The sequence below is a fragment of the Hypanus sabinus genome, chromosome 4 (assembly GCF_030144855.1).
Source record: "Hypanus sabinus isolate sHypSab1 chromosome 4, sHypSab1.hap1, whole genome shotgun sequence".
NCBI lineage: Eukaryota > Metazoa > Chordata > Chondrichthyes > Myliobatiformes > Dasyatidae > Hypanus > Hypanus sabinus.
The window spans coordinates 147,037,399-147,062,412 of record NC_082709.1 but is presented as its reverse complement, the minus strand read 5'-3'; the positions used below and the strand labels follow the sequence as shown (position 1 = coordinate 147,062,412).

At 40.3% G+C, this 25,014-nt stretch overlaps 1 protein-coding gene across 6 annotated transcripts in view; it reads left to right on the top strand.

The window, feature by feature from the left end:
- Window positions 1–25,014, top strand: part of nme7 (NME/NM23 family member 7) — a 161,149-nt gene that overhangs the window by 110,427 nt on the left and 25,708 nt on the right. For all 6 annotated transcript variants that reach the window (XM_059968312.1, XM_059968315.1, XM_059968318.1 and 3 more), the window contains exons 8-9: window positions 11,611–11,679; window positions 13,304–13,405. In XM_059968312.1, the coding sequence (XP_059824295.1) occupies window positions 11,611–11,679; window positions 13,304–13,405 (171 nt within the window). The remainder of the gene's footprint in view (window positions 1–11,610; window positions 11,680–13,303; window positions 13,406–25,014) is intronic.

Here is a 25,014-nt window from a genome sequence, read left to right as displayed (position 1 = left end):
TGGTTTTGGTCCAATTTGGACGCATTAAAATATATTTGTCCTGTTTATTTGCTTTATCTTACTTCCATTATTTATGCATAAGAGCACCATGAGAAAACCAAAGATAGAGAGATGGTTTTTAAAAAAGGCACTGTCGTGTTATGGGGTTTCAACATTCGTTGGACATTGGTGGTTGGAGGGATGGATGGGAGTGAGTAATGCATATTAAGGCTTTTCATTGTGATAATGAAATCTTTCATAGGTTGCTGCTATCTAGTTGAAAAATGGCACATGTTTTGGGCAATGAATCATTGTTGTGATTCATGGGTTTGGCAATGTAATTTCTGTTGCAAGCTATTTGCAACAGATTTGTCAGTGATTTTGAGGTTGCCCTAATGGAAGGAATTACTGAAATTTCTTTAGTGACTGGGGTTGCACTAGTGGCAAGTAAGAACCTTGTACGGTGTCTTTGAGGCATTTTTTTCTCAATCCAGACTGGAGCCTGTGAGATGGTGCAAAGGTGTTACAAGGAAATAGATTTGAGTTCTCACTGAACCACTGACAACTTTTGAGAATATATTGCATTTGGCGTATTGTTTAAGTTAGGTTCTGCTAACTGGTAATTTTAGAATCATTCCCCTGGGAAATGTGTGGAAGTAATGCCGTTACATGTCATGTGGAAATGGTGATAATTAATGGAGATTTTTGTTGCTGAGCACATATCACTGGATTGTAAACTCTGCTTAAACTTTCAAATTAACATAGCGATGAGATTTTTGTTTGCAATAAGATGTGAATCTTTTCTATTTACATATGGAACTCAGTGAGTGAGGACTCAAGTGAATCCCGCAACAAAAAGAAAACAACAGTTTCATAATACATTAAAAAGTGCCTATGTTGATATCTGCTTTAAACTTTCTCCTCTTGCTGCACTTAGGTTATACTGAATTTGTTAAAACCTCTCTGAAGAGTACAAAAGCAATAATGTAATGTTGAGGCTTTATAAAGCACTGGTGAGGCCTCACTTGCAGTATTGTGAGCTGTTTTGGTCTCCTTATCATAGAAAGGATGTGCTGAAACTGGAGAGAGTTCAAAGGAGGTTCAAGAAATTGATTCCAGGATTGAATGGCTTCACATATGAAGAGCATTTAATGGCCCTGGGCTTGTATTCACCAGAATTCAGTGTTGGGTTTCCTCTTTGAAACCTATCAAATGGTGAAAGGCCTTGATAGAGTGGATATGGAGAGGAAGTTTCCTATGGAGCGAGAGTCTAAAACCAGAGGACTCTGCCTCGGAATTGAGGGGCATGCTTTTAAAACAGTGACAACTTGAAAGTTAATGCCGCTTATCTTTGGAAGGATTTTTTTTCCATGATTGTAATGTTTTATTTGCATATTTGGAGACTGCCTATTGCAGGGGTTGGCAACCTTTATGCCTCTGTGGGCTGGATTGCGTATTAATGAGCGGACGGTGGGCCAGATAAACGCCATAAAAAATTGAAATATTGGAATTATCCATTTAAATGCAAACAGTTGATAAATCAATGTGAAACTTGATGCTGTTTGTTGCTTGTAAGCTTCTCAATATTGCGTGTCAGACTTGTTGATGCCAAGAGCATGACATTATCTGTAAATCTTGTTCTCAAATGGTTCTTGGTGTGCTTCAATTTTGAAAATAATTGCTCACACAGGTAAGTGCTGCCAAACAATGATGTCATCTCTTTTGCATGGTCCACTAAGTTAGGATACTTCCCACTTGAAAGAATATATTTTCTGTAGAAGTCAAGCACTGACACATCTTCAGAAGGAAATTTCGATCTCAATATGTTGTCACACTGCATCTCAATCAATTCCATTTGAAAAAATTCTGATGCAGTGTCCACTTTCACATCAAACTGAGTAGCAAACAGCTTGAACTTATTTGCATGCAAGTGAAAATCAGCAAAACGAGATGAAAACTCTTTTCTCAATTCTTGGACCATATTCACAAAAATGCCTGGATCTTGTGCTTCACTTTTTTGAAAAGTGGGAAAATGTTCCTTTTTGAAGCTGGTACTCCCACAATTTAAGCTTTCTTTCATAAGGCTACAATATGACAGTACACCTCATGTATCAGCTGATATTTTTTCCTTGAAGTTGTAAATTCAAATTATTTAAATGAGATGTAATGTCCACAAGAAATGCCAAGGTTGCAAGCCAATCAGGATCACAAAAACGTGAAGCATCCTCATTTTTGCTTTCAAGGAATATTGCCACCTCTTCATGCAATGCAAATACTCTTTCCAGCATTGACCCTTAGCTAAGCCAGCGTACATTGCAGAAATATGCCAGGTCCCCATATTCTGCCTCCGTATCCAACAAAAACTGCTGAAACTGGCGATGATTCAATCCACGAGATAGGATCAGATTCACTGCCTTCAGAACAATGTCCATAACATCCTTTAATTTCAAAGACTTGGCACATAATACCTCTTGATGGACAATGCAATGAATTTTAACCAGTTTCTGTGCGATTCCAAGGTTTTCCATTTGTCCTTGCAGCAATGAGATGATACCTTTTTTCTGTCCCACCATTGCTGGCGCCCCATCAGTTGTGATGCCAATTAGCTTCGACACATTAAGTTTCATTTCTGACATCATTTTCAACAAAGCTTCAAAAATATCTGCTCCAGTAACCGAGTCCTTCATGGGGATTAATTGAAGAAACTCTTCAAAGATTTGAAAGGTTGAGGTCACTCCTTGCACAAACATTGCAAGTTGAGCAGTATCTCTCAAGACTGTGCTCTGGCAATTCGTTGCAGGCATCCCTTAAAAAACTTTTTAACATCGGTGGGCATTCTTCAACTCACCACGTGATCGCTCTTGCTGACAGGCTGGTAGATGCAAGTAAAGACCTCTTTTCAGGACAAACAATATCCACCACTGCCAGTAAACATTCTTTGACAAACTCTCTATCTGTAAAAGGCTTCATCTTTTTAGCAATACATTTTGAGACTTTGTAGTTGGTATGGGTATTTCCTTCATTTCACTGCTTTTCTTGGCAAAAAAATGACGTTTGTTTTCTGAAACTAGCCTTCATTCACTCAACTTTCCTGCTTGCCCAGTAAACTTGTTAAAACTTCCACTATGGTGGGTCTAGTACTATCGCCTGATATTTGCCACCTTCTTCACAGCAACATTTTCTAGGCAAATGAGACAAACCGATTTCCCAGCTTGCTCAATGAAGAAGTAATCTAGTGTCCAAGTGTCTTGGAAATTTCGGCAGTCAGTGTCTACCTTCCTGCGTTTTGCATTCATTGCCACTGGAATTTTTTTCTTCGATTTTATTTCGAAACGCAAGTTATTCAACAAGTATCGTAGCACATGTAAATATCTGGATATTTAACATGGATTTCTTGTTAAAACACAGTGACGCTGTTTCTGTTTACAAATTTGAATGATCTATCTGAAAACCTGTGCGTGCACAGAGAGTATCTAATACATATTAATAAGGTAGTCATTTGTATATACCAGTGTTTGGTTTGGAGCAAAACAGAACTTGGGGCCAGTGTAACAAGATGCCATGCATGTCCATCAGTGTGGTCGCATGAAACACTCAGAATAAGGAAAAATCGCTCATGGGCTGGAGAAGCATAATATCCCAATATTTACTCATTGGCTGGTCTAGATACCTTCGCAAGCTGGATCTGGCCCGCGAGCCGTAGGTTGCCTACCCCTGGCCTATTGTCTGTGATTCTTGAGATCCTGTTTTACTCTATGTACTATAAACATAGATTGTCACTGTTATTGGTATGATTGTATTGCTAATATTGTTAATTTAAACCATATGTACTGATTGAATTGGTCACATTTGTAATGGCATTCTGTACTGGCCTATTTTCACCTTTATACTTTCCTAACCTTCAAGTGGCTGTGAAGTTTGCTCAAACTTGGTCTCAGACAAAAATGACAACTGTACACTTCCCTCCATAGATGCTACCTGACCTGCTGAGTTCCTCCAGCATTTTGTATGTTGTTCAAGATTTACAGCATCTGCAGTCTCTCTTGTGATTCTGTCAAAACTTGGAGTGGTTCTGTCTATCTCATCTATGTTCAGAAATGTGTTATCTCAATTTCCAGACTTAATCATTCTCTTTTACCATCTTGCACAACTCAAAACTTCTAATGTTCACATAACTGTGTATTAATGAGTTGATCATTAAAGCACTGCATTCTGTAGTACATATCTTGTCCAAAGCTGTGTAGTGTACTTTCTTCAGGTTATTTAGATTAACAGATAACAGGCTATAAACCCATGTGGTTATTTATGTATACAAATAGTGATAACAGATGTTTTAAATAGCCTACTTGCCTTCTCATTTTCTTCTGGAAATGATCTGTTTACTTGTGGTCTCTTTCAGAGACAGTATTTATTTTTGGTTATTATTTGCAGAAGATTATCTCACTATGATTACAAATGGATTACCATTTCACTAGATAAGGTTAACCTGACACACTAATGGCATGTTTGATTTTGTTTTTTTCCAACATTACCATTAGAGTGCCCTGCATTATTAGGGAACTTTTGGTCTAAGCTAAGATTACAGATAGTCCTTGATTTACAAACATTCAATTTAAGAATTTTTACTATAATGTTCTTTTTGGTTCCATGCCTTGGTTTGTTTTTTAGGGTAAATGCCTTGGTTTGAGTTTTTTTGTTATAATGCTTTTTCAACCTTTTGGAGCTGGACAAGATTAGCTTCAAATGCATTAAAATGTTTGCAAAGTTCATGTATTTCTGTTCTACCTGTATTGCTCTGTGAGAGTGTTGAAATTTGGTCGATATAACTGGGCTGTTCTGGGATGGTCATATTAATACAATTGTAATCAGTCAAACTAATACCATTGAAGGTGTAGTAAGTCTTAGTGTAGGGGGCTCATTTTACACTGAGATGTATTGCTGCTTAATTTTGGCATTGGCATTGCCACTGGTGGAGAATATTTACTCAGTTTATTGAAACTGGCAGGATTACCCAGTAGTTATTGGGCACCAGTGGATAGGTAAGTGAAGGATCATAGTTCATCTGTGGGCACTGAGACTATTCCTAGATCCTTTGCCATTGTCTTTGAGTTCTCATGGAAGCATTAAATATCTGTAGGTCACCACTATGACTGTGTGACATCCTTATTGCTTCCAGCAAGTTTGCTTTAAATTTGGAGATAGAAAGATATGGTCAGTAGTTTTACCTAGCAGGAACCCATTAATAATAATGAACAAGTATTAGCCTTCAACCTCTGTCCTATATTGACACTGTAAGAGCTTCCAGTCTACCTTTAGTGATATTTTAAGTAGTAAATGGCAATTGAAATTACATGTGCAGCTGTGTCAATAAGATTGCTATCCATTAGGTTGACAGACTGCAGCCACTTGATATAATGGATTCCACTTGACATAATCGGTCCTTGAAACAAACCACAGTATTGACTAGGACCACATTTGAAACAATACAATTGAATTAGACTCCTATAGAATATAAAAGTACAACAGAAGAAATCTTGAATGTCATAAGTAAATGTACGTACAGTATATTTCCAATGTGCTATAAGACAGAATACAATATTAGTTTGATTGTTTTATGACACCGGAAAAAGTGAATACCAGTGTAAAACTATACCATCTCTGACTTCTTCTTTGTATCCTTCTCACTGTCACCCTCCTCTCCTTCCACAAATACTTTTTCTGTGCCCCAGAATAAAGTCAACCTGAAAACACTTGCTGCAACAATTTCACATTTTCAACACTGTATTTGCTTAATATTTTTAAAGTTTAATGACTTGCCTTTTAGTTTGATGCCGTGGTCTGAAACAAAACTAATACTCTATTGATGCCCCTGACATGGATCTCATTTCAACTTTAAGTCAAAGGGATATTGTCTTAAAAATTAATAGCAGTAAGCAGGTTTAACTTTTATCACTACATCTTTTGGAACCAAATTAAGTGTTGGGCTTTGCATTCCTGTGCTAAAAATGGATTCTATTGCAGAATTATCTTGGGCTGAAAGAACAATTCTTGACTTCTCTTATCTACTAGAACCATCTTGCATCCCTCTCTTCCCACACCATTTAAAAAAAAGACTAGCACAGGGAACTCATCAAGTACTTTGTCACTAACATTGAGTTCAGCAGTTCAATTATGTATGCTGCTTTTCTTCCATTCCCAGGAACTCTAAGTCAAACTTCTTCAGAATCCTCTCTTTCCTAATCTTTGATATTTTAAGCCCCTGTTTTTCCCCATTTTTAAAAAATCTTCCTGTCCAGGAGTCCTAACTCCTATAGTTCAGTGTATTCTCAGGTTGTCATATATTAACTGTTATTGTTAATTGTCCCATCTTCCCACCCTCAGAATCTCCTAATTTTTTTGTAAAAAGGTATAAGCTTGTCTACATTATAGCAGGCTATTGTCCAGAGGGTTTGAATGTATCGTAACCCTCTTTTTCTGAAAACCATGTTTGAAGCTTTCCATTAAGAACTGGCTACAGTAGGAAATGGCTCAGAAAATCACAAATTGATTGTGATTCGTGATAATACTAAGCTATATTCTTGTTCATTTTAACTTATTACCATTTATATGGTTGACCACTCTAGCATTATCTGTTACTTCTCTTTGGTAGGGGCCCTACTACTCAGATTCAAACTCTTTCTGTCTGGTTGGAGTCTGAGAATTGGCTACAATGGCTTTTCCTCAAGTCTGTATTATTAACCCCTGGTATTATTCAATAATATTTCTTGGTACCCACTGTTTACTATGTAAACTTGCTCTTTGTCAGCAAATCTGTTTCACATATACAGTATGTTCATGATCCATGGTGATATGTGTCATTTACCCCTCCCTTGACCCTCCACACACATTTAATCTGGGCAGTCATTTATTAAGAAAACTCTTAAAGGTCAAAAACTAATTGAGAAAATAGCTGAGATTCCCCTTGTTTCTTTGGGACACTGTCACAGAACTGCTGAACGGTTTCTAATTAGTGTCAGCCACGTGAGCTTGTGTGGCCACTGTGCTTAGAGCAAACAATTTTTAATTAGCGTCAGCTGCATGTGTTTCTGTTCAAAAAGCAGCGATTTTTGTCACTGATGGTTGTCGAGATTTAAGCTTGGAGAAGCCAAAAGTAGCCAAGAGTGAAAATGAAACTATTTTGCTACTTCAACAAGCTAGGAACTATGAAGAATTTGAAGGTATCAACAGTCATCTTCATATATTATAATGCAAATAAAAATTTGGAGGTTGCAATCATTAAAAGCATTGTATGAAGGCATTCCAATGTCTGCACTAGGTGTCTGTGCTAATTTTGTTCATTTACAGTCAAACAAAAGAACACACCAGTGTGTTGGTTGTCCATTTTATCCAATTATGACAGGAAACCTGTATGGGAGAGTTTTTTAAAAAAGTAGAATACTTTTGCACTTCCACAGTTTCACTCTCTCGACCTCAGAAGTCTGGGTCCAGTGGTATGACTAGTCATCACAAACTGAGGAGCAGTGAATAATCATGACTTCTTCTGTGCTTTATCATGTCCTTCAATCTCCATGAAACATTGCAGAACCACCTTCTTGGCTGTTGGATCTTGCTGTTGATCTCATTCGCCCAGTCTGCCTGAGCTGACTTCACACATTAGGACAGGCATGTCCCTATTTCACCGGGATATGAAGCCTCCCATCCACCAGCTATCCTCACCTGCCAAGTGAAGTGGTGTACTGGGGTGTGTCTGCTGTCACATGCTAACAGCTACTTGGAGCCATGGCTGAGAGAGGGACAAAGGGTGTGGAAGCTTCCCAGAATGGACACAATGAATCCCTTCACCAATGTTGCTATCCCTCCCTAGACACCCCATACACGGCAGTGTAAACTGGATGAATTCCTCCATCAATCACGATTGGAACTAATACACAATTTTATAGTACTGTGTAGCATTGGTGGCGTTGTAATTTGTTCTGTATTTCATTTAAATACATAATTTGTTACTCAGTTAACTGTAGTTTGCCTTTTTTTACACATACCTTTTTAACTCTTTCCATGAAACTTAAGCTGATTGGAACAGCTGCTTAATTTGGTCAAAATGTACTCACCCAGATGTGTTCCAATTAACTGGAATCCACTGTATGTTGCTACGGTTAGAAAAGCCTATAGACCATTACTGATGTCTCTGCACTGAACTGAATGCTTTGAAGGCACAGGATGGTTGCAGTGTGGCAGGTATGGGTTAAATTGCGGTAGCAGGACCCGAGCCCAAAAGCAGGTTGAAGTGGCAGGTCATGGGTCCGAGAGCAAGTAATGACATGTGATTTGACTGGTTTAATCACCGGGCAGAATTGGAAAGGTTGGGTACAAGCTGAATCAAGGCAGTGAGGTCTGGGCCCAAGAGCTTATCAAAGTGTCAGGGTTTGGGTCTGGGTCTAAGAGTGAAGACCCAAAGTTTGGATGATTTAAGCACCAGGACAGGGAATAGGGGCAGAGGGAAGGGACAGGCCAGTTCAGCTCACTGTTCTGTGGGCTTTACTTGTGTCTGCACAGAACTGAGGCTGTGGCCTGCAACTAATGGGTACTGGATTGGCTGCAGTGACAAACGACTTTGTGGCTATGGACTCAGTTTTGTGAACTTCAGTTATTTGCTTGCTTTTGTTGTTTGCACTTGTTTTTTCTTCCTGCACATTGGGTTTTTGATGGTCTTTTTTTTAATGGGTTCTATTGAGTTTCTTCGTTTGGGGCGGCCTGTAAGGAGACTAATCTCAAGATTGTATGTAGTATACATTGATAATAAATGTACTTTGACTTTGAATTCGTGCTCCAAGTTACATGGAACCCAAATACTATGGAAAATGAAAATAAAATTGGGGGAATTGTAATATAGTTTATGAAGTGATCTGCCATATTACTAAAATTTTAGCTGGTCGCTTGGGTTTAAGAATGACCTGCTTCTACTGTAGTTCAAGAGGCATTGAAATGGCTGATGAGGCCAGTGTACAATGTACACTTTACCACAGGTGATGCTTCAGGGAGCAGGCATGTGAGTAATTTGTGAAGTGGTGCAATCCTACTGCTGTTGATACTGGGCCTATGTGGTTCCCTGCGCAGACTGCAAGCTCACAGCGCCACCACGTCACTTTTGAGTGTTCATGGGTTAGGGATTCCCAAGAATTAATCGAGACATTGCATTTTTTTTAATGGAGGCTTACCACATATCCTTGAATCTTTTCCCACCATAAAAGAATTCAGAATAGCATGTGTGCTTCAGAGTCCTATGTCAAATGTGCAAGTGATATCCCTTCCTAAAGCAGCTAACCAAAGTTAACTGGAGTCTCATTGCTGAACAACACACACAAAATGCTGGAAGAGTTCAGCAGGTCAGGCAGCACCTATAGAAATGAATAAACGGTTGACGTTGTGAACCGAGACCCTTCTTCAGGTCTGGAAAAGGAGGAGGAAGATGCCAACGTAACAAGGTGGGGGAGAGGGGAAGGAGGAGAGATAGAAGGTGAGCGGCGAAGCTAGGTGGGTAGGAAAGGTAGAGGGCTGGAGAAGAAGGAATTTGATAGAAGAGCAGAGTGAACCATGGGAGAAGGAGAAGAAGGAGGGGTTGCTAGGGAGGTGATAAGCAGGTGAGACGAGGTAAGAGGCTAGAATAGGGAGCAGAAGAAGGAAGGGGGAGAGGAAACAATTACTGGAAGGGAAAGTTGCTGTTCGTGTCATCAGATTGGAGGCTACCTCGTTGGAATATGAGGTGTTGTTTCTCCAACTTGAGAGTGACCTCATCCTGGCAAAAGACAAGGCCATGGACCAACATGTCAGATGGGAATAGGAATTAAAATTGTTGGCCATCAGGAAATTTTGCTTTTGGCAGATGGAGGGGAGGTGCTCGACAAAGCAGTCCCTAATTTATGTTGCATCTCACCAATGTAGAGGCCACATCTTGAGCACCAGATACAATAGACAACACAACAGATTTACAAGTGAAGTGATACTTGCAAGTATTCTGGAAGGACTGTTTGGTACCCTGAATGGTAGTAAGGGAGGAGGTGAATGGGCAGGTGTAGCTTTCTGGATTAGTGGGGATGATTGAAAAGGGGAATCACAGAGGGAGCGATTCCTGTGGAAAGCGAAGAGTGGGGTTGAGAAAAGGTAAAGATGTGTTTGGTGGTAGAATCTCATTGAGGATGGTGGAAGTTATGAAGAATGGTTTGTTGGATGCAGAGGCTAGGTGAGGACAAGAGTAACTCTGTCCCTGTTAAGGCAGCGGGAATTTGGATGAGCATGGATATCTGTGAAATGGAGGAAATGCTGATGAGGGCAACATCAATGGTGGAGGAAGGGAAATCCCATTCTTTGAAGAAGGAGGACATCTCTGATGTCCAGGAAAAGAGAGCCTCATTCTGGGAACAGATGTGGTGGAGACAAAGGAACTGAGAAAAGGGAATAACATTTTTTCAGGAGACAGAGACAAGAGTCAAAAAGGCCATGAGAGTTGGTAGGTTTATAAAAGATGTTGGCAGTTTGTCTTCAGAGGTGGAGATAGGGAGATCGAGAGAGAGAGGTGTCAGAAATGGCCCAAGTGAATATAAGAGCTAGGTGGGAGTTGGATGCAAAGTTCATGTAATTGATGAGTTCAGCATGGGTGCATGAAGCAGCACCAATGCAATCATTAATGCAGCACATGAAGAGTCGAGGAGAATTACCAGGGAAGGCTTGGAACAAGCAGGCATAGCTCCCAACCATGAAGATGTCCATGACTAACCCTTGAGTTTGGACAAAGTGGGAAGAGCCAAAGGAGAAATTCTTGAGGATGAATGCTGAAGCTGTTTGCTTGGGGCGGGACTGGCTGATGCACTAACAATTGCTTCAAAAGACTGGAAGTAGAGTAAATACTGAAAGGCTTTTATTAACAACAGAATGAATCCACGTCTATGCTGGATGTCTCTCCTGGGCAGTGAGAGGAGCAGTGACACAATTGCCTTTATTCAGGGGTCTGTGGGAGGAGCCACAGGAGCAGTCAGCAGAGGAAAAGGGCCAGGCATGTCCAGACAGATATACATGGTTTACCACGCTGGCATTGCTTAATCAGCCAGCATATTTGGAAGATATTGTCGAGAGGTAATTAGTAGCACTTTTTCATTGACTATGGGCAGTCAAGCCTTGGATTTGTATTGGAGGACAGCAATACAACTGCCTAGTAAACTTTAAAGTAATTATATGATAAGTTGCACAAAGGACCGTGTACATGAGCAGTGGTGTCTATGACTGGAAAGTACATTTGGGGTTTTCACTCTCATTGGAACAATATGCTCTGGAAACCAGCCACTTCTGAAGAAGCAGACTTTCACATCACCTGTGAAGAATACAACCACTTGATTTAAAAGGGACCACATTGAGTGACTCTCTCTTTTGTGGGGAGTAATACCTATCAAAGTTGAGTCACCTGAAGATGGAGGGAAATATTGATTGTTTTTTTTTGTGTAGTTAAGTGAATCTTGTGCTATATAATTTCACCTTCATATGGGAGAGGTAATTTGAGTACATAGAAGAGAATGCTCAAATGTTTTTTAAGTGGTGGAAATCAACTCTTGTTTACTTTTTTCCTTTTTCTGCTGCCCACAGTTCAATATGGAACGAGCCAATGCAGAGGAGTTCTTAGAAGTATACAAAGGAGTTGTTTCTGAATACAACGTAAGTAGGAAGAAGATAAAGGCGGATGAAGAACATTAAAAATAATCAGTAAGGGTGGGAAGAACTTAATGCAGAACACAAAATGTACAAGTTATCTGATTTTTAACAGTGAACAATGAAATCGTCTGGACAATCTAACATAATTCGGTAATTGTTATGACTGCTTTTAGAAAAAAAAGTAAATAAAATGTTTGATTCTTTTTATAGCTATAATTTACTTTAAGCATCCATTAGCTTTTACTCATAAATATTTCAGAGAATTGTTATTAATTGTCTGACCATCATGTGCATCTAAGGAATATAGATTACACCATCTTGAATCCAGCCACTCATGAGGATTGATTTCAGTCAGGATTGCGATTAGGGGCCATCCTTTGCCTGAGGTCCTAAAGTTTGTCAGCTTGAATAAGCCAGGTCTTGCTTTCTCTTGCCTACAATTCAACAGTTCACTGTATCTACTGGACAACATTTTGTATACTTTCAAACACAAGTTATGAAAAATTATAAGGGGATCATATTTAGCTAAGTACAGCTAAGGGCTGCAGATCGGCAAAAGGCTTTCAGTCCAATAAATGAGGAGTATTGCATTTTGGAAGATCAGATTAGGGTAGAATTTATGCAATAAATGGAAGAGCCCTGGGAAGTAAATTGGAACAAAAGGATTCAGGAGTGCAAGTACATAGCTTACTGAAAGTAGTGTCACAGATAGATATGGTATGAAGAAGGCGTTTGGAATGCTAGTTCAGCATGGGACATTGAGTACAGGAGTTGGAAAGTAGTGTCTTACTTATATAATACCTTGGTTAGACCATACTTGGAGTATTGTGTACAGTTTTGGTCACCCTGTGATAGGAAAGACATTATTATATCTGAAAAGGTGCAGAAAAGAGTTAGCAGGATGATGCTTGGACTAGGGTTTGAATTCCAAGGATAGATTGCATAGACTAGGAATTTATTTCCTGGAATGTAGGAGATTGAAGAGTGGCCTGATAGAGGTATTTTAAGATTATGAGAGACATAGGGTAAAAGCATGGTGATTTGTTCCAGGGAGGGAGTACTAAAAACAAGAGGACATAGATATGAGAGGGATATCAGGAGCAATGTGTTCACATAAAGGGTGGTCTGTATTTGGAATGAGCTGCCAGAAATAAGGGTTGAATCGGGCACATCTAGATAAGTGCATGGATGGGAGAGGTTTTAGAGGGCTATGGGCCAAATCCAGGTAGGTGGGACTAGCTTGGTAGGCAATAGAGTTGGTATGCACTAGTTGGGTCAAAGGGCCTGTCTCCACACAGCATGATTCCGTCTCTGTCCGGGACTTACTGATGAATTTAGTAGCCAAATCTGTCAGTTTTCTCAAAGGTCAAATATTTAAAAAATCAATTACAACTTTCACAACTGGAAGGTGTTAGTCCCCGGTTTTACTGAAGATCAATGGATACAGAGGATGCACAAAAGGAAATTTTTTGAATGTGTCCTTAGATCAGAAATTAGCGATTGATAATTGCTTGGTTTTCCATCTAAAAAAAACATGATAAAACATAAACAAGTGCGAAGTAATCATTAGAAGATGTTAGAAGAAACCACATCTTTCCTTACTAATGATTTGACATACCTTCTACAGAGTATGGTAATGGAACTATGTTCAGGACCTTGCCTTGCCTTGGAATTGCAGGGGAAGGAGATTCAGAAGTCATTTAGAGAATGCTGTGGACCATTGGACCCTGTAAGTTATGATCAAATTTCAAGTTACTATAAGTTATTGTATCTTGCCAACTTCTGAAGTACTTCAAAAACTGAGAACACTGTCAAAAATCTTTCCAAGAGAATGGAAAGAGGGCACTAAAAATGTATTATTTCATAGCACTGTTACATGCTTCCAAGTGGCTCTGACATTCATTACAAAATGTAGCAACAATAAATAAGTGGTTTACCTTTTCAGAAAATGGCAGAAATTAGCAAGATAGTGATAATGCCATTAGGTTGGTATTTTGAAATCCTGTAGAGTGATTAGACCATAAGACATAGGAGCAGAATTAGGCCACCTGGCCCAACAAGTCTGCTTCACCATTCAGTCATAGCTGATACTTTTTTAAAATCTCCTACTCAACTCCAGTTCCCGGTCTTCTCCCCATAACCTTTGATGCCGTGTCCAATCAAGAACCTATCAACCTCTGCCTTAAATACACCCAACAACCTGACCTTCACAGCTGCATGTGGCAAAAAATTCCACGAATTCACCACCCTTTGGCTGAAGAATTTTTTTCACATCTCTGTTTTGAAAGGGCACCCCTCTAACCTGAGGCTGTGCCCTCTTGTCCTAGATCTCCCATCATGGAAACATCCTTTCCACATCTACTCTGTCTAGGCCTTTCAACATTCGAAAGGTTTCAATGAGTTCCCCTCTCATCTTTCTGAATTCCAGCGAGTACAGACCAAGAGCCATCAAACGTTCCTCACAGGATAATCCTCTCATTCCTGGAATCATCCTTGTGAACCTCCTCTGGAACCTTTCCAATGCCAGCACATCTTTTCTAATATTTTGGGCCCAAAATTGTTTACAAAACTCAAGGTGGGTCCTCAGCAGTGCTTTATAAAGCCTCAGCATCACAACCTTGCTCTTGTATTCTAGACCCCTGGAAGTGAATGCTAACATGGCATTTGCCTTCTTCATCACTGACTCAACCTGCAAGGATGTTCTGCACAAGGACTCCCAAGCCCCTCTGCACCTCAGATTCCTGGATTTTCTCCCCATTTAGAAAATAGTCCTCACATTTATTTCTGCTACCTAAGTGCATGACCATGCATTTTCCAACATTGTATTTCATTTGCCACTTTCTTGCCCATTGTCCTAATCTGTTCAAGTCCTTCTGCATCCTACCTGTTTCCTCAACACTACCTGCCCTTCCACCAGTCTTCGTATCATCCGCAAACTTGGAAACAAATCCATCTACTCCATCATCTAACTCATTGATATACAGCATAAAAAAAAGTGGGCCCAACACACTGATCCCTACGGAACACCACCAGTCACTAGCAGCCAACCAGAAAAGGATCCTTTTATCCTACTAATCAGCCAATTCTCTGACCATGTTAGTAACTTTCCTGTAATACCATGGTAAGCAGCTTCATGTGTGGCACCTTCTGAAAGTCCAAATATACAACATTCACTGCATCCCCTTTATCTATCCTACTTTTAATCTCCTCAAAGAATTCCAACAGGTGCGTCAAGCAGGATTTTCCCTGAAGGAAACCATGCTGACCTTGTACTATCTTGTCCTTGGTCACCAAGTACTCCATCACCTCATTCTTAACAATTGACTAACATTTGCCCAACCACTGAGGTCAGGCTAACTGGTCTATAATTTCCTTTCTGCTGCCTTCTTCCTTTCTTAAAGTGTGGAGTGACATTTGCAATTCTCCAGTCCTCCGGCACCATGCCAGAGTTCAATGATTTTTGAAATATCATTTCTAATGCCACCACAATCTCTAACGCTACCTTTTTCAGAACCCCTTTGAGAAGGTGACTTCTGTACCTTTGGGTCTTTCAGCTTTTTGAGCACCTTCCCTCGTGTAACAGTAACTGTACCCACTTCTCTTCCTACACATACTACAATGTTAGGCATACTCCTAGGGTCTTCCACAGTGAAGACAGATGCAAAATTCTCATTTAGTTCATCAGCCTTGTCCCCCATTATTATTTCTCCTGCCTAATTTTTCCCAGAAATGCATGCCATTGCTGGTCTGCTGACATTCCTGCCAGCTCCTCTCTCATACCACTGAAATTTTCCATGCCCCATTGAAGTACTGCTACATCAGACTTTACTTTCTCTCTATCAGATTTCAAGTTGAACATTATCATTTTGTGATCACTGGTTCCTTTTACCTTAAGCTCCCTAATCGTCTTTGGTTCATTACATAACACCCAATCCAGTATAGCTGGTCCCCTAGTAGGGTCAAAAACAAACTGCTCTAAAAAGCTATCTCTTAGGCATTTAACAAACTCACTCTCTTGAGATTCATTACCAACCTGATTTTCCCAATTGACCTGCATGTTAAAATCTCCCATGACTACCAGAACATTGCCCTTTTGACACGCCTTTTCTATTTCCTGTTGTAACCTGTGGTTCACCTCCCAGCCACTGTTGGGAAGCCTGTATATAACTGCCATCAACGTCCTTTTACCCTTGCAGTTTCTTAACTCAATCCACAAGGATTCAACATTTTCCAATCCTATGTCACATTTTTCTACTGATTTGATGCCATTCTTTACCAGTACCCCTATCCCCTATCCCCTCTGCCTACCTTCCTTTCCCTCCGATATAACGTGTAACCTTGGACATTCAGCTCCCAACTACAACCATCCTTCAGCCACAATTCAGTGATGGCCACAACATCATACCTAGCAATCTGTATTATTGCAACAAGATTATTCACCTTATTTCTTATACTACACTTTGAGTACCGTATCCGCTATCCTTATTGATTCTGCATCACTAATGATGAGTGCAACTGAATCCCATCACCTGCCTGCCTTTCCTGACAATCTGACTGCACGCTATCTTTACTTTTTTACCATTCATCCTATCCTGAGTACCTTCACTCTGGTTCCCACCTCCCTGCTAAGTTAGTTTAAACCCTCACCAATAGCTCTAATAAGCCTGCCCGCAAGAATATTGGTCCCCCTTGGGTTCAGGTGCAACCCGTCACTTTTGAACAGGTCATACCTCCACCAGAAGAGATCCCAGTGTTCCAAGAACCTGAAGTTCTGCCCCCTGCATCAGCTTCTCAGCCACGCATTTATCTGCCAAATCATCCTGTTTCTACCCTCACTGGCTTGTGGCACAGACAGCAATCCAGAAATTACGACCTGGGAGTCCTGCTTCTCAGCTTTCTACCTAGCTCTCTAAATGCTCTTTTCAGGACCTCATTATTTTCCCTTCCTATGTCATTGGTTCCAATATGTACCAAGACATCTGGCTGTTCCCCCTCCCTCTCCAAAATGTTGTGGATGTGATCTGAGACATCCCTGACCATGGCACCCAGGAAGCACCATACCATCCGGGTGTCCCATTCACGTCCACAGAATCTCCTGTCTATTCTCCTTGTTATTGAGTCCCCTATCACTACTATTGTCTTCTTATCTCTCTTTCCCTTCTGCACCACGGACCCATGCTCAAAGTCTGTAACCCGGTCACTATGGCATTCGCCCAGGAGATCATCCCCCACAAAAGTATCCAAAGCGGTACACTTGTTTTTGAGGGGAATGGCGACAAGGGTGTTCTGCTCCAACTGACTATTTCCATTTCTTCTGATGGTCACCCAGCTACTCGGCTCTTGCAGCTTCAGGGTGACTACTTCCCTATAATGTTGATCAATTATACCCTCGCTCTCTGAAGGTCATCCAGTTGCTGCTCCAGATCCCTAACACGGTCTTCAAGGAGCTGTAGCCAGTTGCACTTCACGCAGATGAAATTCCCTGGGAGACTCTGGGTCTCCCAAGACTCCAACCTCCTGACCAAAGAACACACCACAGTCAACTAAATGGTACAGTAAGAGAAGAAAGAAAAGATAAAAAGGAAATCTTAACAGATGCTTTACACAGAGCCAATGCCTCCTCTGAGCCGAAGCCTCTTTTGAGCCAATGCTTGTTGCCTCTACTCTTGCCACTGGCCTACTCCTGACAATGCCACTCTGCTTATCCTTTCTGTACTTTTATTTAGTCCGTAGAGCTTTGTGTGTGGTTGCACGTACAACTAGCTGATATGAACTATGGCACCTTAGAATAATATCGGAGGTCAGCTTGATGAAGTCCATGTATTGGAGATGTGGCGATTAAGAAAGTGTGAAATAATGAAATAAACATAAGACTTTGGAGAATTTAATGTATTATAGATCAAGATTCATATTAAAATTATACCATGTGTTATGAAAGTGTAGCTTTCTGATATTTAAGGAATGCTTGAGTATTGTAGTTGTTGGTTCACATGCTTTCTATCTTTGCCCAATATTGTGTCATACTTAGCAACATTCTGAGGCACTGCCTCTTGAAGGTGTCTTGGATACTACGGAGACTAGTGGTCAAGATGGAGCTGACTAATTTTACAACTTTCTGTAGCTTCTTTCAATCCTGTGCAGTAGTGCCTTCCCCCACACCATACCAATGATACAGCCTGTCAGAATGCTCTCCATGGTATATCCCTCCTTAAACTTAAAGAAGTTTAGTCATTGTCTTGCCTTCTTTATTTATAGCTGCATCGATATGTTGGGACCAGGTTAGATCCTCAGAGGACTTGACACCCAGGAACTTGAAGTTGCACACTCACTGCACTTCTGATCCCTCTATAAGGATTGGTTCCTGTTCCCTCGTCTTACCCTTCCTGAAGTCTATAATCAGCTCTTTGTCTTACTGACATTGAATATAAGGTTGTTACTGTGACACCACTCAACTAGCTGGTATATCTCTCTCATGCACGCCCTCTCATCTCCGTCTGAGATTCCCAACAATGGTTGTAGCATCAGCAAATTTAAAGTTGGCATTTGAGCTATATCTAGCCACAGTCATGAGCATAGAGGGAGAAGAGCACACATTCCTGGGGTGTGCCATTATTGATCATCAGCAAGAAGAAGATATTATTACCAATCCACACAGATTGTGGTTTTCTGGTTAGGAAGTTGAGGATCCAATTGCAGAGGGAGGCACAGAGGCCCAGGTTCTGGAGCTTATTGGGAATGATGGTGTTAAACACTGAGCTATAGTCAATGAACAGCATCCTGACATAGGTATTTGTATTGTCAGGGTGATCTAGGGTTGTGTGAAGAGCCATTGAGATTGCATCTGCCTTAGACCTATTCTGACAATAGGCAAATTCCAGTGGGTCCAGGTCCTTACTGAGGCAGGAGTTGATTCTAGCCATGACAAACCTCCCAAAGCATTTCATTGTCGTAGATGTGAGTGCTTCTGGATGATAGTCATTAAGGCAGCTCACACTACTCTTCTTGGGCACTAGTTAATTGTTGCCCTTTTGAAGCAGGTGGGAACTTCCAACCATAGTAGTGAAAGGTTGAAAATGTCCTTGAATATTCCCACCATTCAGTTGGCAGAAATTTTTAGAACCTTACCAGGTACTCCATCAGTGCCTTCTGCCTTGTGAAGATTCACGATCCTGAAAGACAGCCTGACATTGACCTCCGAGTCAGGGATCGCAGGGTGACTGGGTGCAGCAGGGATCTTCACAGCTGTAGTTATATTCTCCCTTTCAAAGTGGGCATAGAAGGCGTTGAGTTCGTCTGGTAGTGAAGCATTGCTACCATTCATGCTATTGGGTTTCATTTTGTAGGAAGTAATGTCCTGCAAACCCTGCTAGAGTTAACATGCATCCAGTGTCACCTCCAACCTCAATTGGAAGTGTTTCTTCACCCTCGAAATAGCCCTCTGCAAGATCTGGGTCACCAGACTGGAATGTCATAGATCTAGCCCTCAACAGAGGATGAACCTTCTGGTTCGTCCACGGCTTTTGGTTTGGGAATGTACAGCAAGTCTTTGTAGGCACACACTCATCCACATAGGTTTTAATGAAGTCTGTAACAACAGCAGCATACTCATCCAGATTCAAAGATGAATTCTTGAATGCAGTCCAGTCCCCCAATTCAAAGCAGTTCTATTAGTGCTTCTGTGCTTCCCTTGTCCATACCTTCTTGGTCCTCACTACTGGTGCTGCAGTGTTCAGTCTCTGCCTATACTCAGGGAGTACAGCCAGGTGATCAGACTTTCCAAAGTGTAGACGTGGAGTAGTGTGGTAAGGACCCTTGATGAAGGTGTAACCATGGTCCAGTGTGTTGTTTCTTCTGGTACAACTATCATCTGTGCCACCACATTCTCTTCTAGTCCTGAAATATAAATTCTCCTCCTTCCAAATCTCCTAGCCTTTTGATAATTTTAATTTCCCTCTTCTACCATGCAAGATCATTTTAACGTACTTTCACGACACTGAACTCCGGGGCGTCCTGTAGCATAGCAGTTAGCACAATGCTATTACATCTTGGGGCATTAGAGATCGTTCCAGCATCCTCAGTAAGAAATTCTTCCCTTGGGTGCATGGGCTTCCCCTGGGTGTTGTGGTTTCCTACCACAGTCCAAAGACATCCTGGTGGTTGGTAGGTTAATTGGTCATTGTAATTTGTCCTGTGATTAGGCTAGGTTTAATCGGTGGGTTACTGCACAGTGCAGCTCAGTGGCCTGGAAGGGTCTATTCCGCTCTGTATCTCTAAATAAATAAAATAAATTTCAGCTTCCCCACCTTGACTTTCATGTTCATTAATATTGTTCAGAAGTCTCTTTTTTAGCTACATTGTATGATCATTACCCTAAGTTCAAAATAAAACTATGCCCCATCTGTCCAAACAAACTGTGACTTTTACCCCAAGTGTTTGATATCTCTCAAAGTAAACTCTCAATGAAAAGTGCAATAGATGTATTTCATTGCATGATAGCATCATAAAAAGTGGAAGAGACATGCATGATAATCAAAATATCACATGAAAATGTCAGTTTTGCACTAGAAATGCAGGGTGCAATATCCCAGTGTTTTCAAGTGTTTACTGTGAGTAGTGAAATGAATTTCTTCAACAATTGTTCATTCTAAATTATAAGTTTATTTACTTAGAATTAACAATCATCTGAGCATGTGATGCTGTTACTGTACAGCAAAAAAACATCATTAGTTGTATCAACAATTGCCCATTCTACTCCCACCTTTTGCTAGCTAACAATTATTGCCTTCAGAAGTCAGTACATGGATAATATTGCTGTAACAGTAGATGTGGATATTTGAAGTCCAAAAGAATCCACTATTATCAAAAATTAATTCTGTGGTGAATACTTTTCTTGCGATAAACAAAGATAAGGAATGTTGTTTTGAAGAAGCAATTGAAATGAAAAATACTAAGCTGCTCAGTATTGTACAACATCACTCTAAAATAATTAAGTTTTCTTGCCAAATCTCTTTTCCTCCATGAAACTTTTTTTTTCCAAGTTGTGATATCAAACTGGGCAATTTATCAGCTTAGATTTAAAATATGGTTGGATTGGGTGGCGGAGTGAGATGCATCTCTACCAAAGGAGGAGTAAGGCACTCCTTCCCTCCACTAGCTTGTGGGTCACCCTTGGCGAGGAGTAGCACCTGCTTCGGCCCCACCCCCCATGCTGATCAGGGCCACATGAAGCCATGGGAGCAGGTGGTGGATGTTGAATGATTGTATGAGCAGCCAGTGCACGTCACAAGTCCTGGTTATGCGACGACTGACGCCAGGTAGACAATTACTGAAGAGTATTGATAATGGCTGGGCTCATCTGTCTTGTAAAGATACGGCCCAGAAGTAGGCAATGGCAAGCCACTTCTGTAGAAAAATTTGCCGAGGGCAATCATGTGGTTCCAGGATTGAATGGCTTGTCATATAAACAGCATCTAATGGCTCTGGGCTTGTGTTCACTGGTATTCAAAAGAATGAGGGGCAACCTCATTGAAACCTGTGGAATGGTGATAGAGTGTATATGGACAGGATGTTTCCTATGGTGGGACACAGCCACAGAATAGAGGGGCTTCCTTTTAGAATGAAGATGAGGAGGAATTTCTTTAGCCAGAGAGTGGTGAATCTATGGAACTTGTTACCACAGGCAGCTGTGGAGGCCAAGTCTGTATGTGTATTTAAGGCAGAGATTGATAGATTCTTGATTGGTCAGGGCATGAAGGGATATGGGGAGAAGTCACTAGATTGGGACTGAGAGGAAAAATAGATCAGTCACGATGAAATGGTGGAGCAGACTGGATGGGCCAAACGACCTAATTCTGCTCCTGTGTCTTATGGTTTTATGGTCGTGATACCATGATCAGCTGCATCATACAACACTGCACATGATGATGGCTGGATATTTGATCAGGTGATGAACTATCTAAAATTATGTGGCTGTCTTGATAACTCCCACAGAAGTGGGGGAATTGTTAGGAGGTCAAAGGTGACAAAATATGTTAGAACTTTAATCTTCTTCCTCTTACATCATTCATTGAAAATAATGTAGAAGAGAAATAAAGTATGGTCCGAGAGCCTGAGGTGGGTATCATAAGAAATGCATCTGCTGAACTTCAAATGCTTTTTAACCAAGGTGGCTGTGCTAATACCAAAAGAGAAGGCGGAATCCGATGCAATAAGCAAAACCTCACTCCTGTTAGATGCTCCTTAGCATACATAAATGGTCAAAATAGCAATAGCTATCAACACCGGAAGAAACTATTAGCAGAAACCTAATCTGACACATACATTTTAGTCTCTAATTAGACCTAAACCGACACATACATTTTTACCATCTCTAATTTGTTTTGTTCAGTTAGCTGCTGTTTTTTTAATGAAATTGTGCTTCATTTGAGGAATAATTAGCAGAAACAATGAATAATGAAGTAAGAGCGGACTCCCTCACCTCTGCCCCTCTGACCCTCAACACAGGTGCCCCTCAGGGCTTTACTCTTTGTATACACATGACTGTGTTGCCACCCACAGATCCAATCTGCTAATTAAATTTGCTGATGACACTACACTGAATTGCCTAATCTCAAATAATAATGTGACAGTTTACAGAGAAGAAATCATCACCCTGACACATTGGTGTCAAGAAAACAACCTCTCCCTCAATATTGCAAGAACAAAGGAGCTGATTGTGGACTACAGGAGGAATGGAGACAGGTTCAGCCCTATGGACATCAATGGGTCTGGGGTTGAGAGAGTGAACAGCTTTAAGTTCCTTAGCATAAACATCATCAAGGATCTCACGTGGTCTGTACATACTGGCTTTGTGGTGAAAAAGGCACAACAGCACCTCTTACAACTCAGACAGTTGAAGAAGTTTGGTATGCCCCCCCCCCCCCCCCAAATTCTAAGAACTTTCTATAGGAGCACAATTGAGAGCATCCTGACTGGCTGCCATACAGGAAATGGTCCCCAGCATAAAAGTCAGGACCAACTGGCTCTGGAACAGCTTCTTCCACCAGGCCATGAGACTGTTTAATTCATGCTGACACTACTGTATTTCTATGTTATATTGGCTATCCTGATGTACATTATATTTTGTTATAAATTACTATAATTGCACATTTGAATGGAGACGTAACATAAAGCTTTTTACTCCTCATGTATTTGAAAGATTTAAGTAATAAAGTCAATTCAATTCAATAGAAATTAATTCTGCTGAATAGTAGCAGAACTTTCAGAAAATACCTTTTTAAATTTATTTTCTACAAGCATTTTATAAGTATGCATTTTCTAGCTTTTTGGGGTAAGTAATCCATATGTGCCACTGTAAGCAACTTTATTTCATCAGAAGTTCAGATTATTTGAATTATTTAACATCCAATTGTGTTTAATATAAACAGTTTCGGTGGTTTGGAACATGATGACAAAAACAAAATGAAAACAAAACACTAGTCTTTCTGACTCTTTCCTTGGTTCATTTTGCTTATTTGCTTAGCATACATCATTTCCTCACGAGGCACAATAGATAAATAAAGCTTTGTACTGACCCTCGTGTCAAAATCACAGTGTGACTTGAATAATAAGGAAGTTGAGACAAAGGGTTAGATTTTCTTCAACAATGCAGTGGTCTACTTCAGGACTGCAGAAGCTCGTCATATCCATGCTTGGCACCTCACTGCATGAGTCAGAGACAGATGTGATAAAGCATCAAACACAATAATCATATAGCAACAGCAATTCCGGAATCAGCCCTATTTACTTCCAACTTTACAGTTTACACCTTTATTTCCTGAGTTACCTGGTCCACTATCTTTATGAAACTTGTCTTTCAATAACAGCATATGATAATAGATTCAGTAGTGAAATATTTTATTTATAGAACATACAAAATGATCTCTACATTTTTTTAAACTGTTAAAATCTAACCATAGAAATTTCAAGTTAGTTAAATACAAAATGTACATAATTCACTTTTATTTTGTTACTAGGCTGTTTTTAATAAGGTAGTGGCGGAATTTATTTCCTCGGTAGAAATTCCTGTATTTGTTACTGAATATTTCAATTCATTGTGCCACTTGAATAATCTAATTGTTATAAAATATTAAAATGTTTTTAAAAGGTGGAGGTTGATGTGATTAAAGATTAGACAGAAGATACTCTGGTCTGTTTTAGCACCATTAGATGGAGTCATGGACTGCATGTTACAAAGCAGTGATGAATAATTTATCAAGTTCAGCCTTTACCTAAATGTTGCATGGCCTCTCTTAACTGGTGGAGTCAAAGAGTTTAATCGGGTTATATATGGAGTGTTCCTCCGTGTACTTTTCTTCAGATTGTCATAGAGCAAAAGACAACCTGGAGCATCCAGTCTCCAGAACCAAGATAACTTGAACTTGTTAACTTATTTACCCAGAAAGTAGTAAAACATTAACAATTCTCCACCCAAGAGGAACACCATGATTGCTCTGGTTGTACGTTCAAAACTGAAGTTGATGGGATTCTTGATATTCAGGGCAACAAAAAATATGGGATAGTTTGGAAAAGAAAGTGAAAGGTCAGCCATGATTCTCCTGAATGTTGGATCAGGCATTGTGGGGCAGGGGAGGGGGGTAATTGCTATGCTTCTGTTTCTATAGTGTTCTAGAATTTAATGGTTGAGGCTTCTCCAGCCTATCCAAGTAATTTGCTGACATTGTGCAACAAGTGCTTTATCAGTTGGGTTCAGGTTACTTTCAGCTAGCAGAGGATGTATGGCTATGGGAACCCATGGGTCCAATGTGGGCAGCAGCTCCTGTGGGTTCAACTAAATCAGCCCTTCTTTTCAAAAGGAATGGCTGTCTGAAAGTTAGAAATCAGCATATTACACCTTAAGTTGCAGGTCTTGTAAACAATTCCAATAGTTGCTGCAACAAATATTCCTTGCTGTTAATTAATGTAAATGAACAATAGTCATCTTTTTCTTTGTTTGCTTAAAACACCATTTAGAAGTTTTCATGAAGTTAACTGTAGAAATTATTAAATATTGAAAAATTGTATTAGTAGGGAACTATGATAGTGACATCTTACATTTTAAAAATGCAGGCCCTTTGACTTCATGTTTCATTCTAGGTTTTTTTTAACCTACTATTTTAATGAAAAAGGATCTAATGCTTTCCCAGCATATATGACAAATAAACACTCCTTTGGCTTCCAGCCAGGTACAGGTATTGATTTTAACTGATGTCTCAATGACAAACTCTGCCATCTTCATGTCTAGGCACGTTTAGTCTGATGGTATTTATACTCCCCCCCCCCCCCCCCGAGTGACTGGTT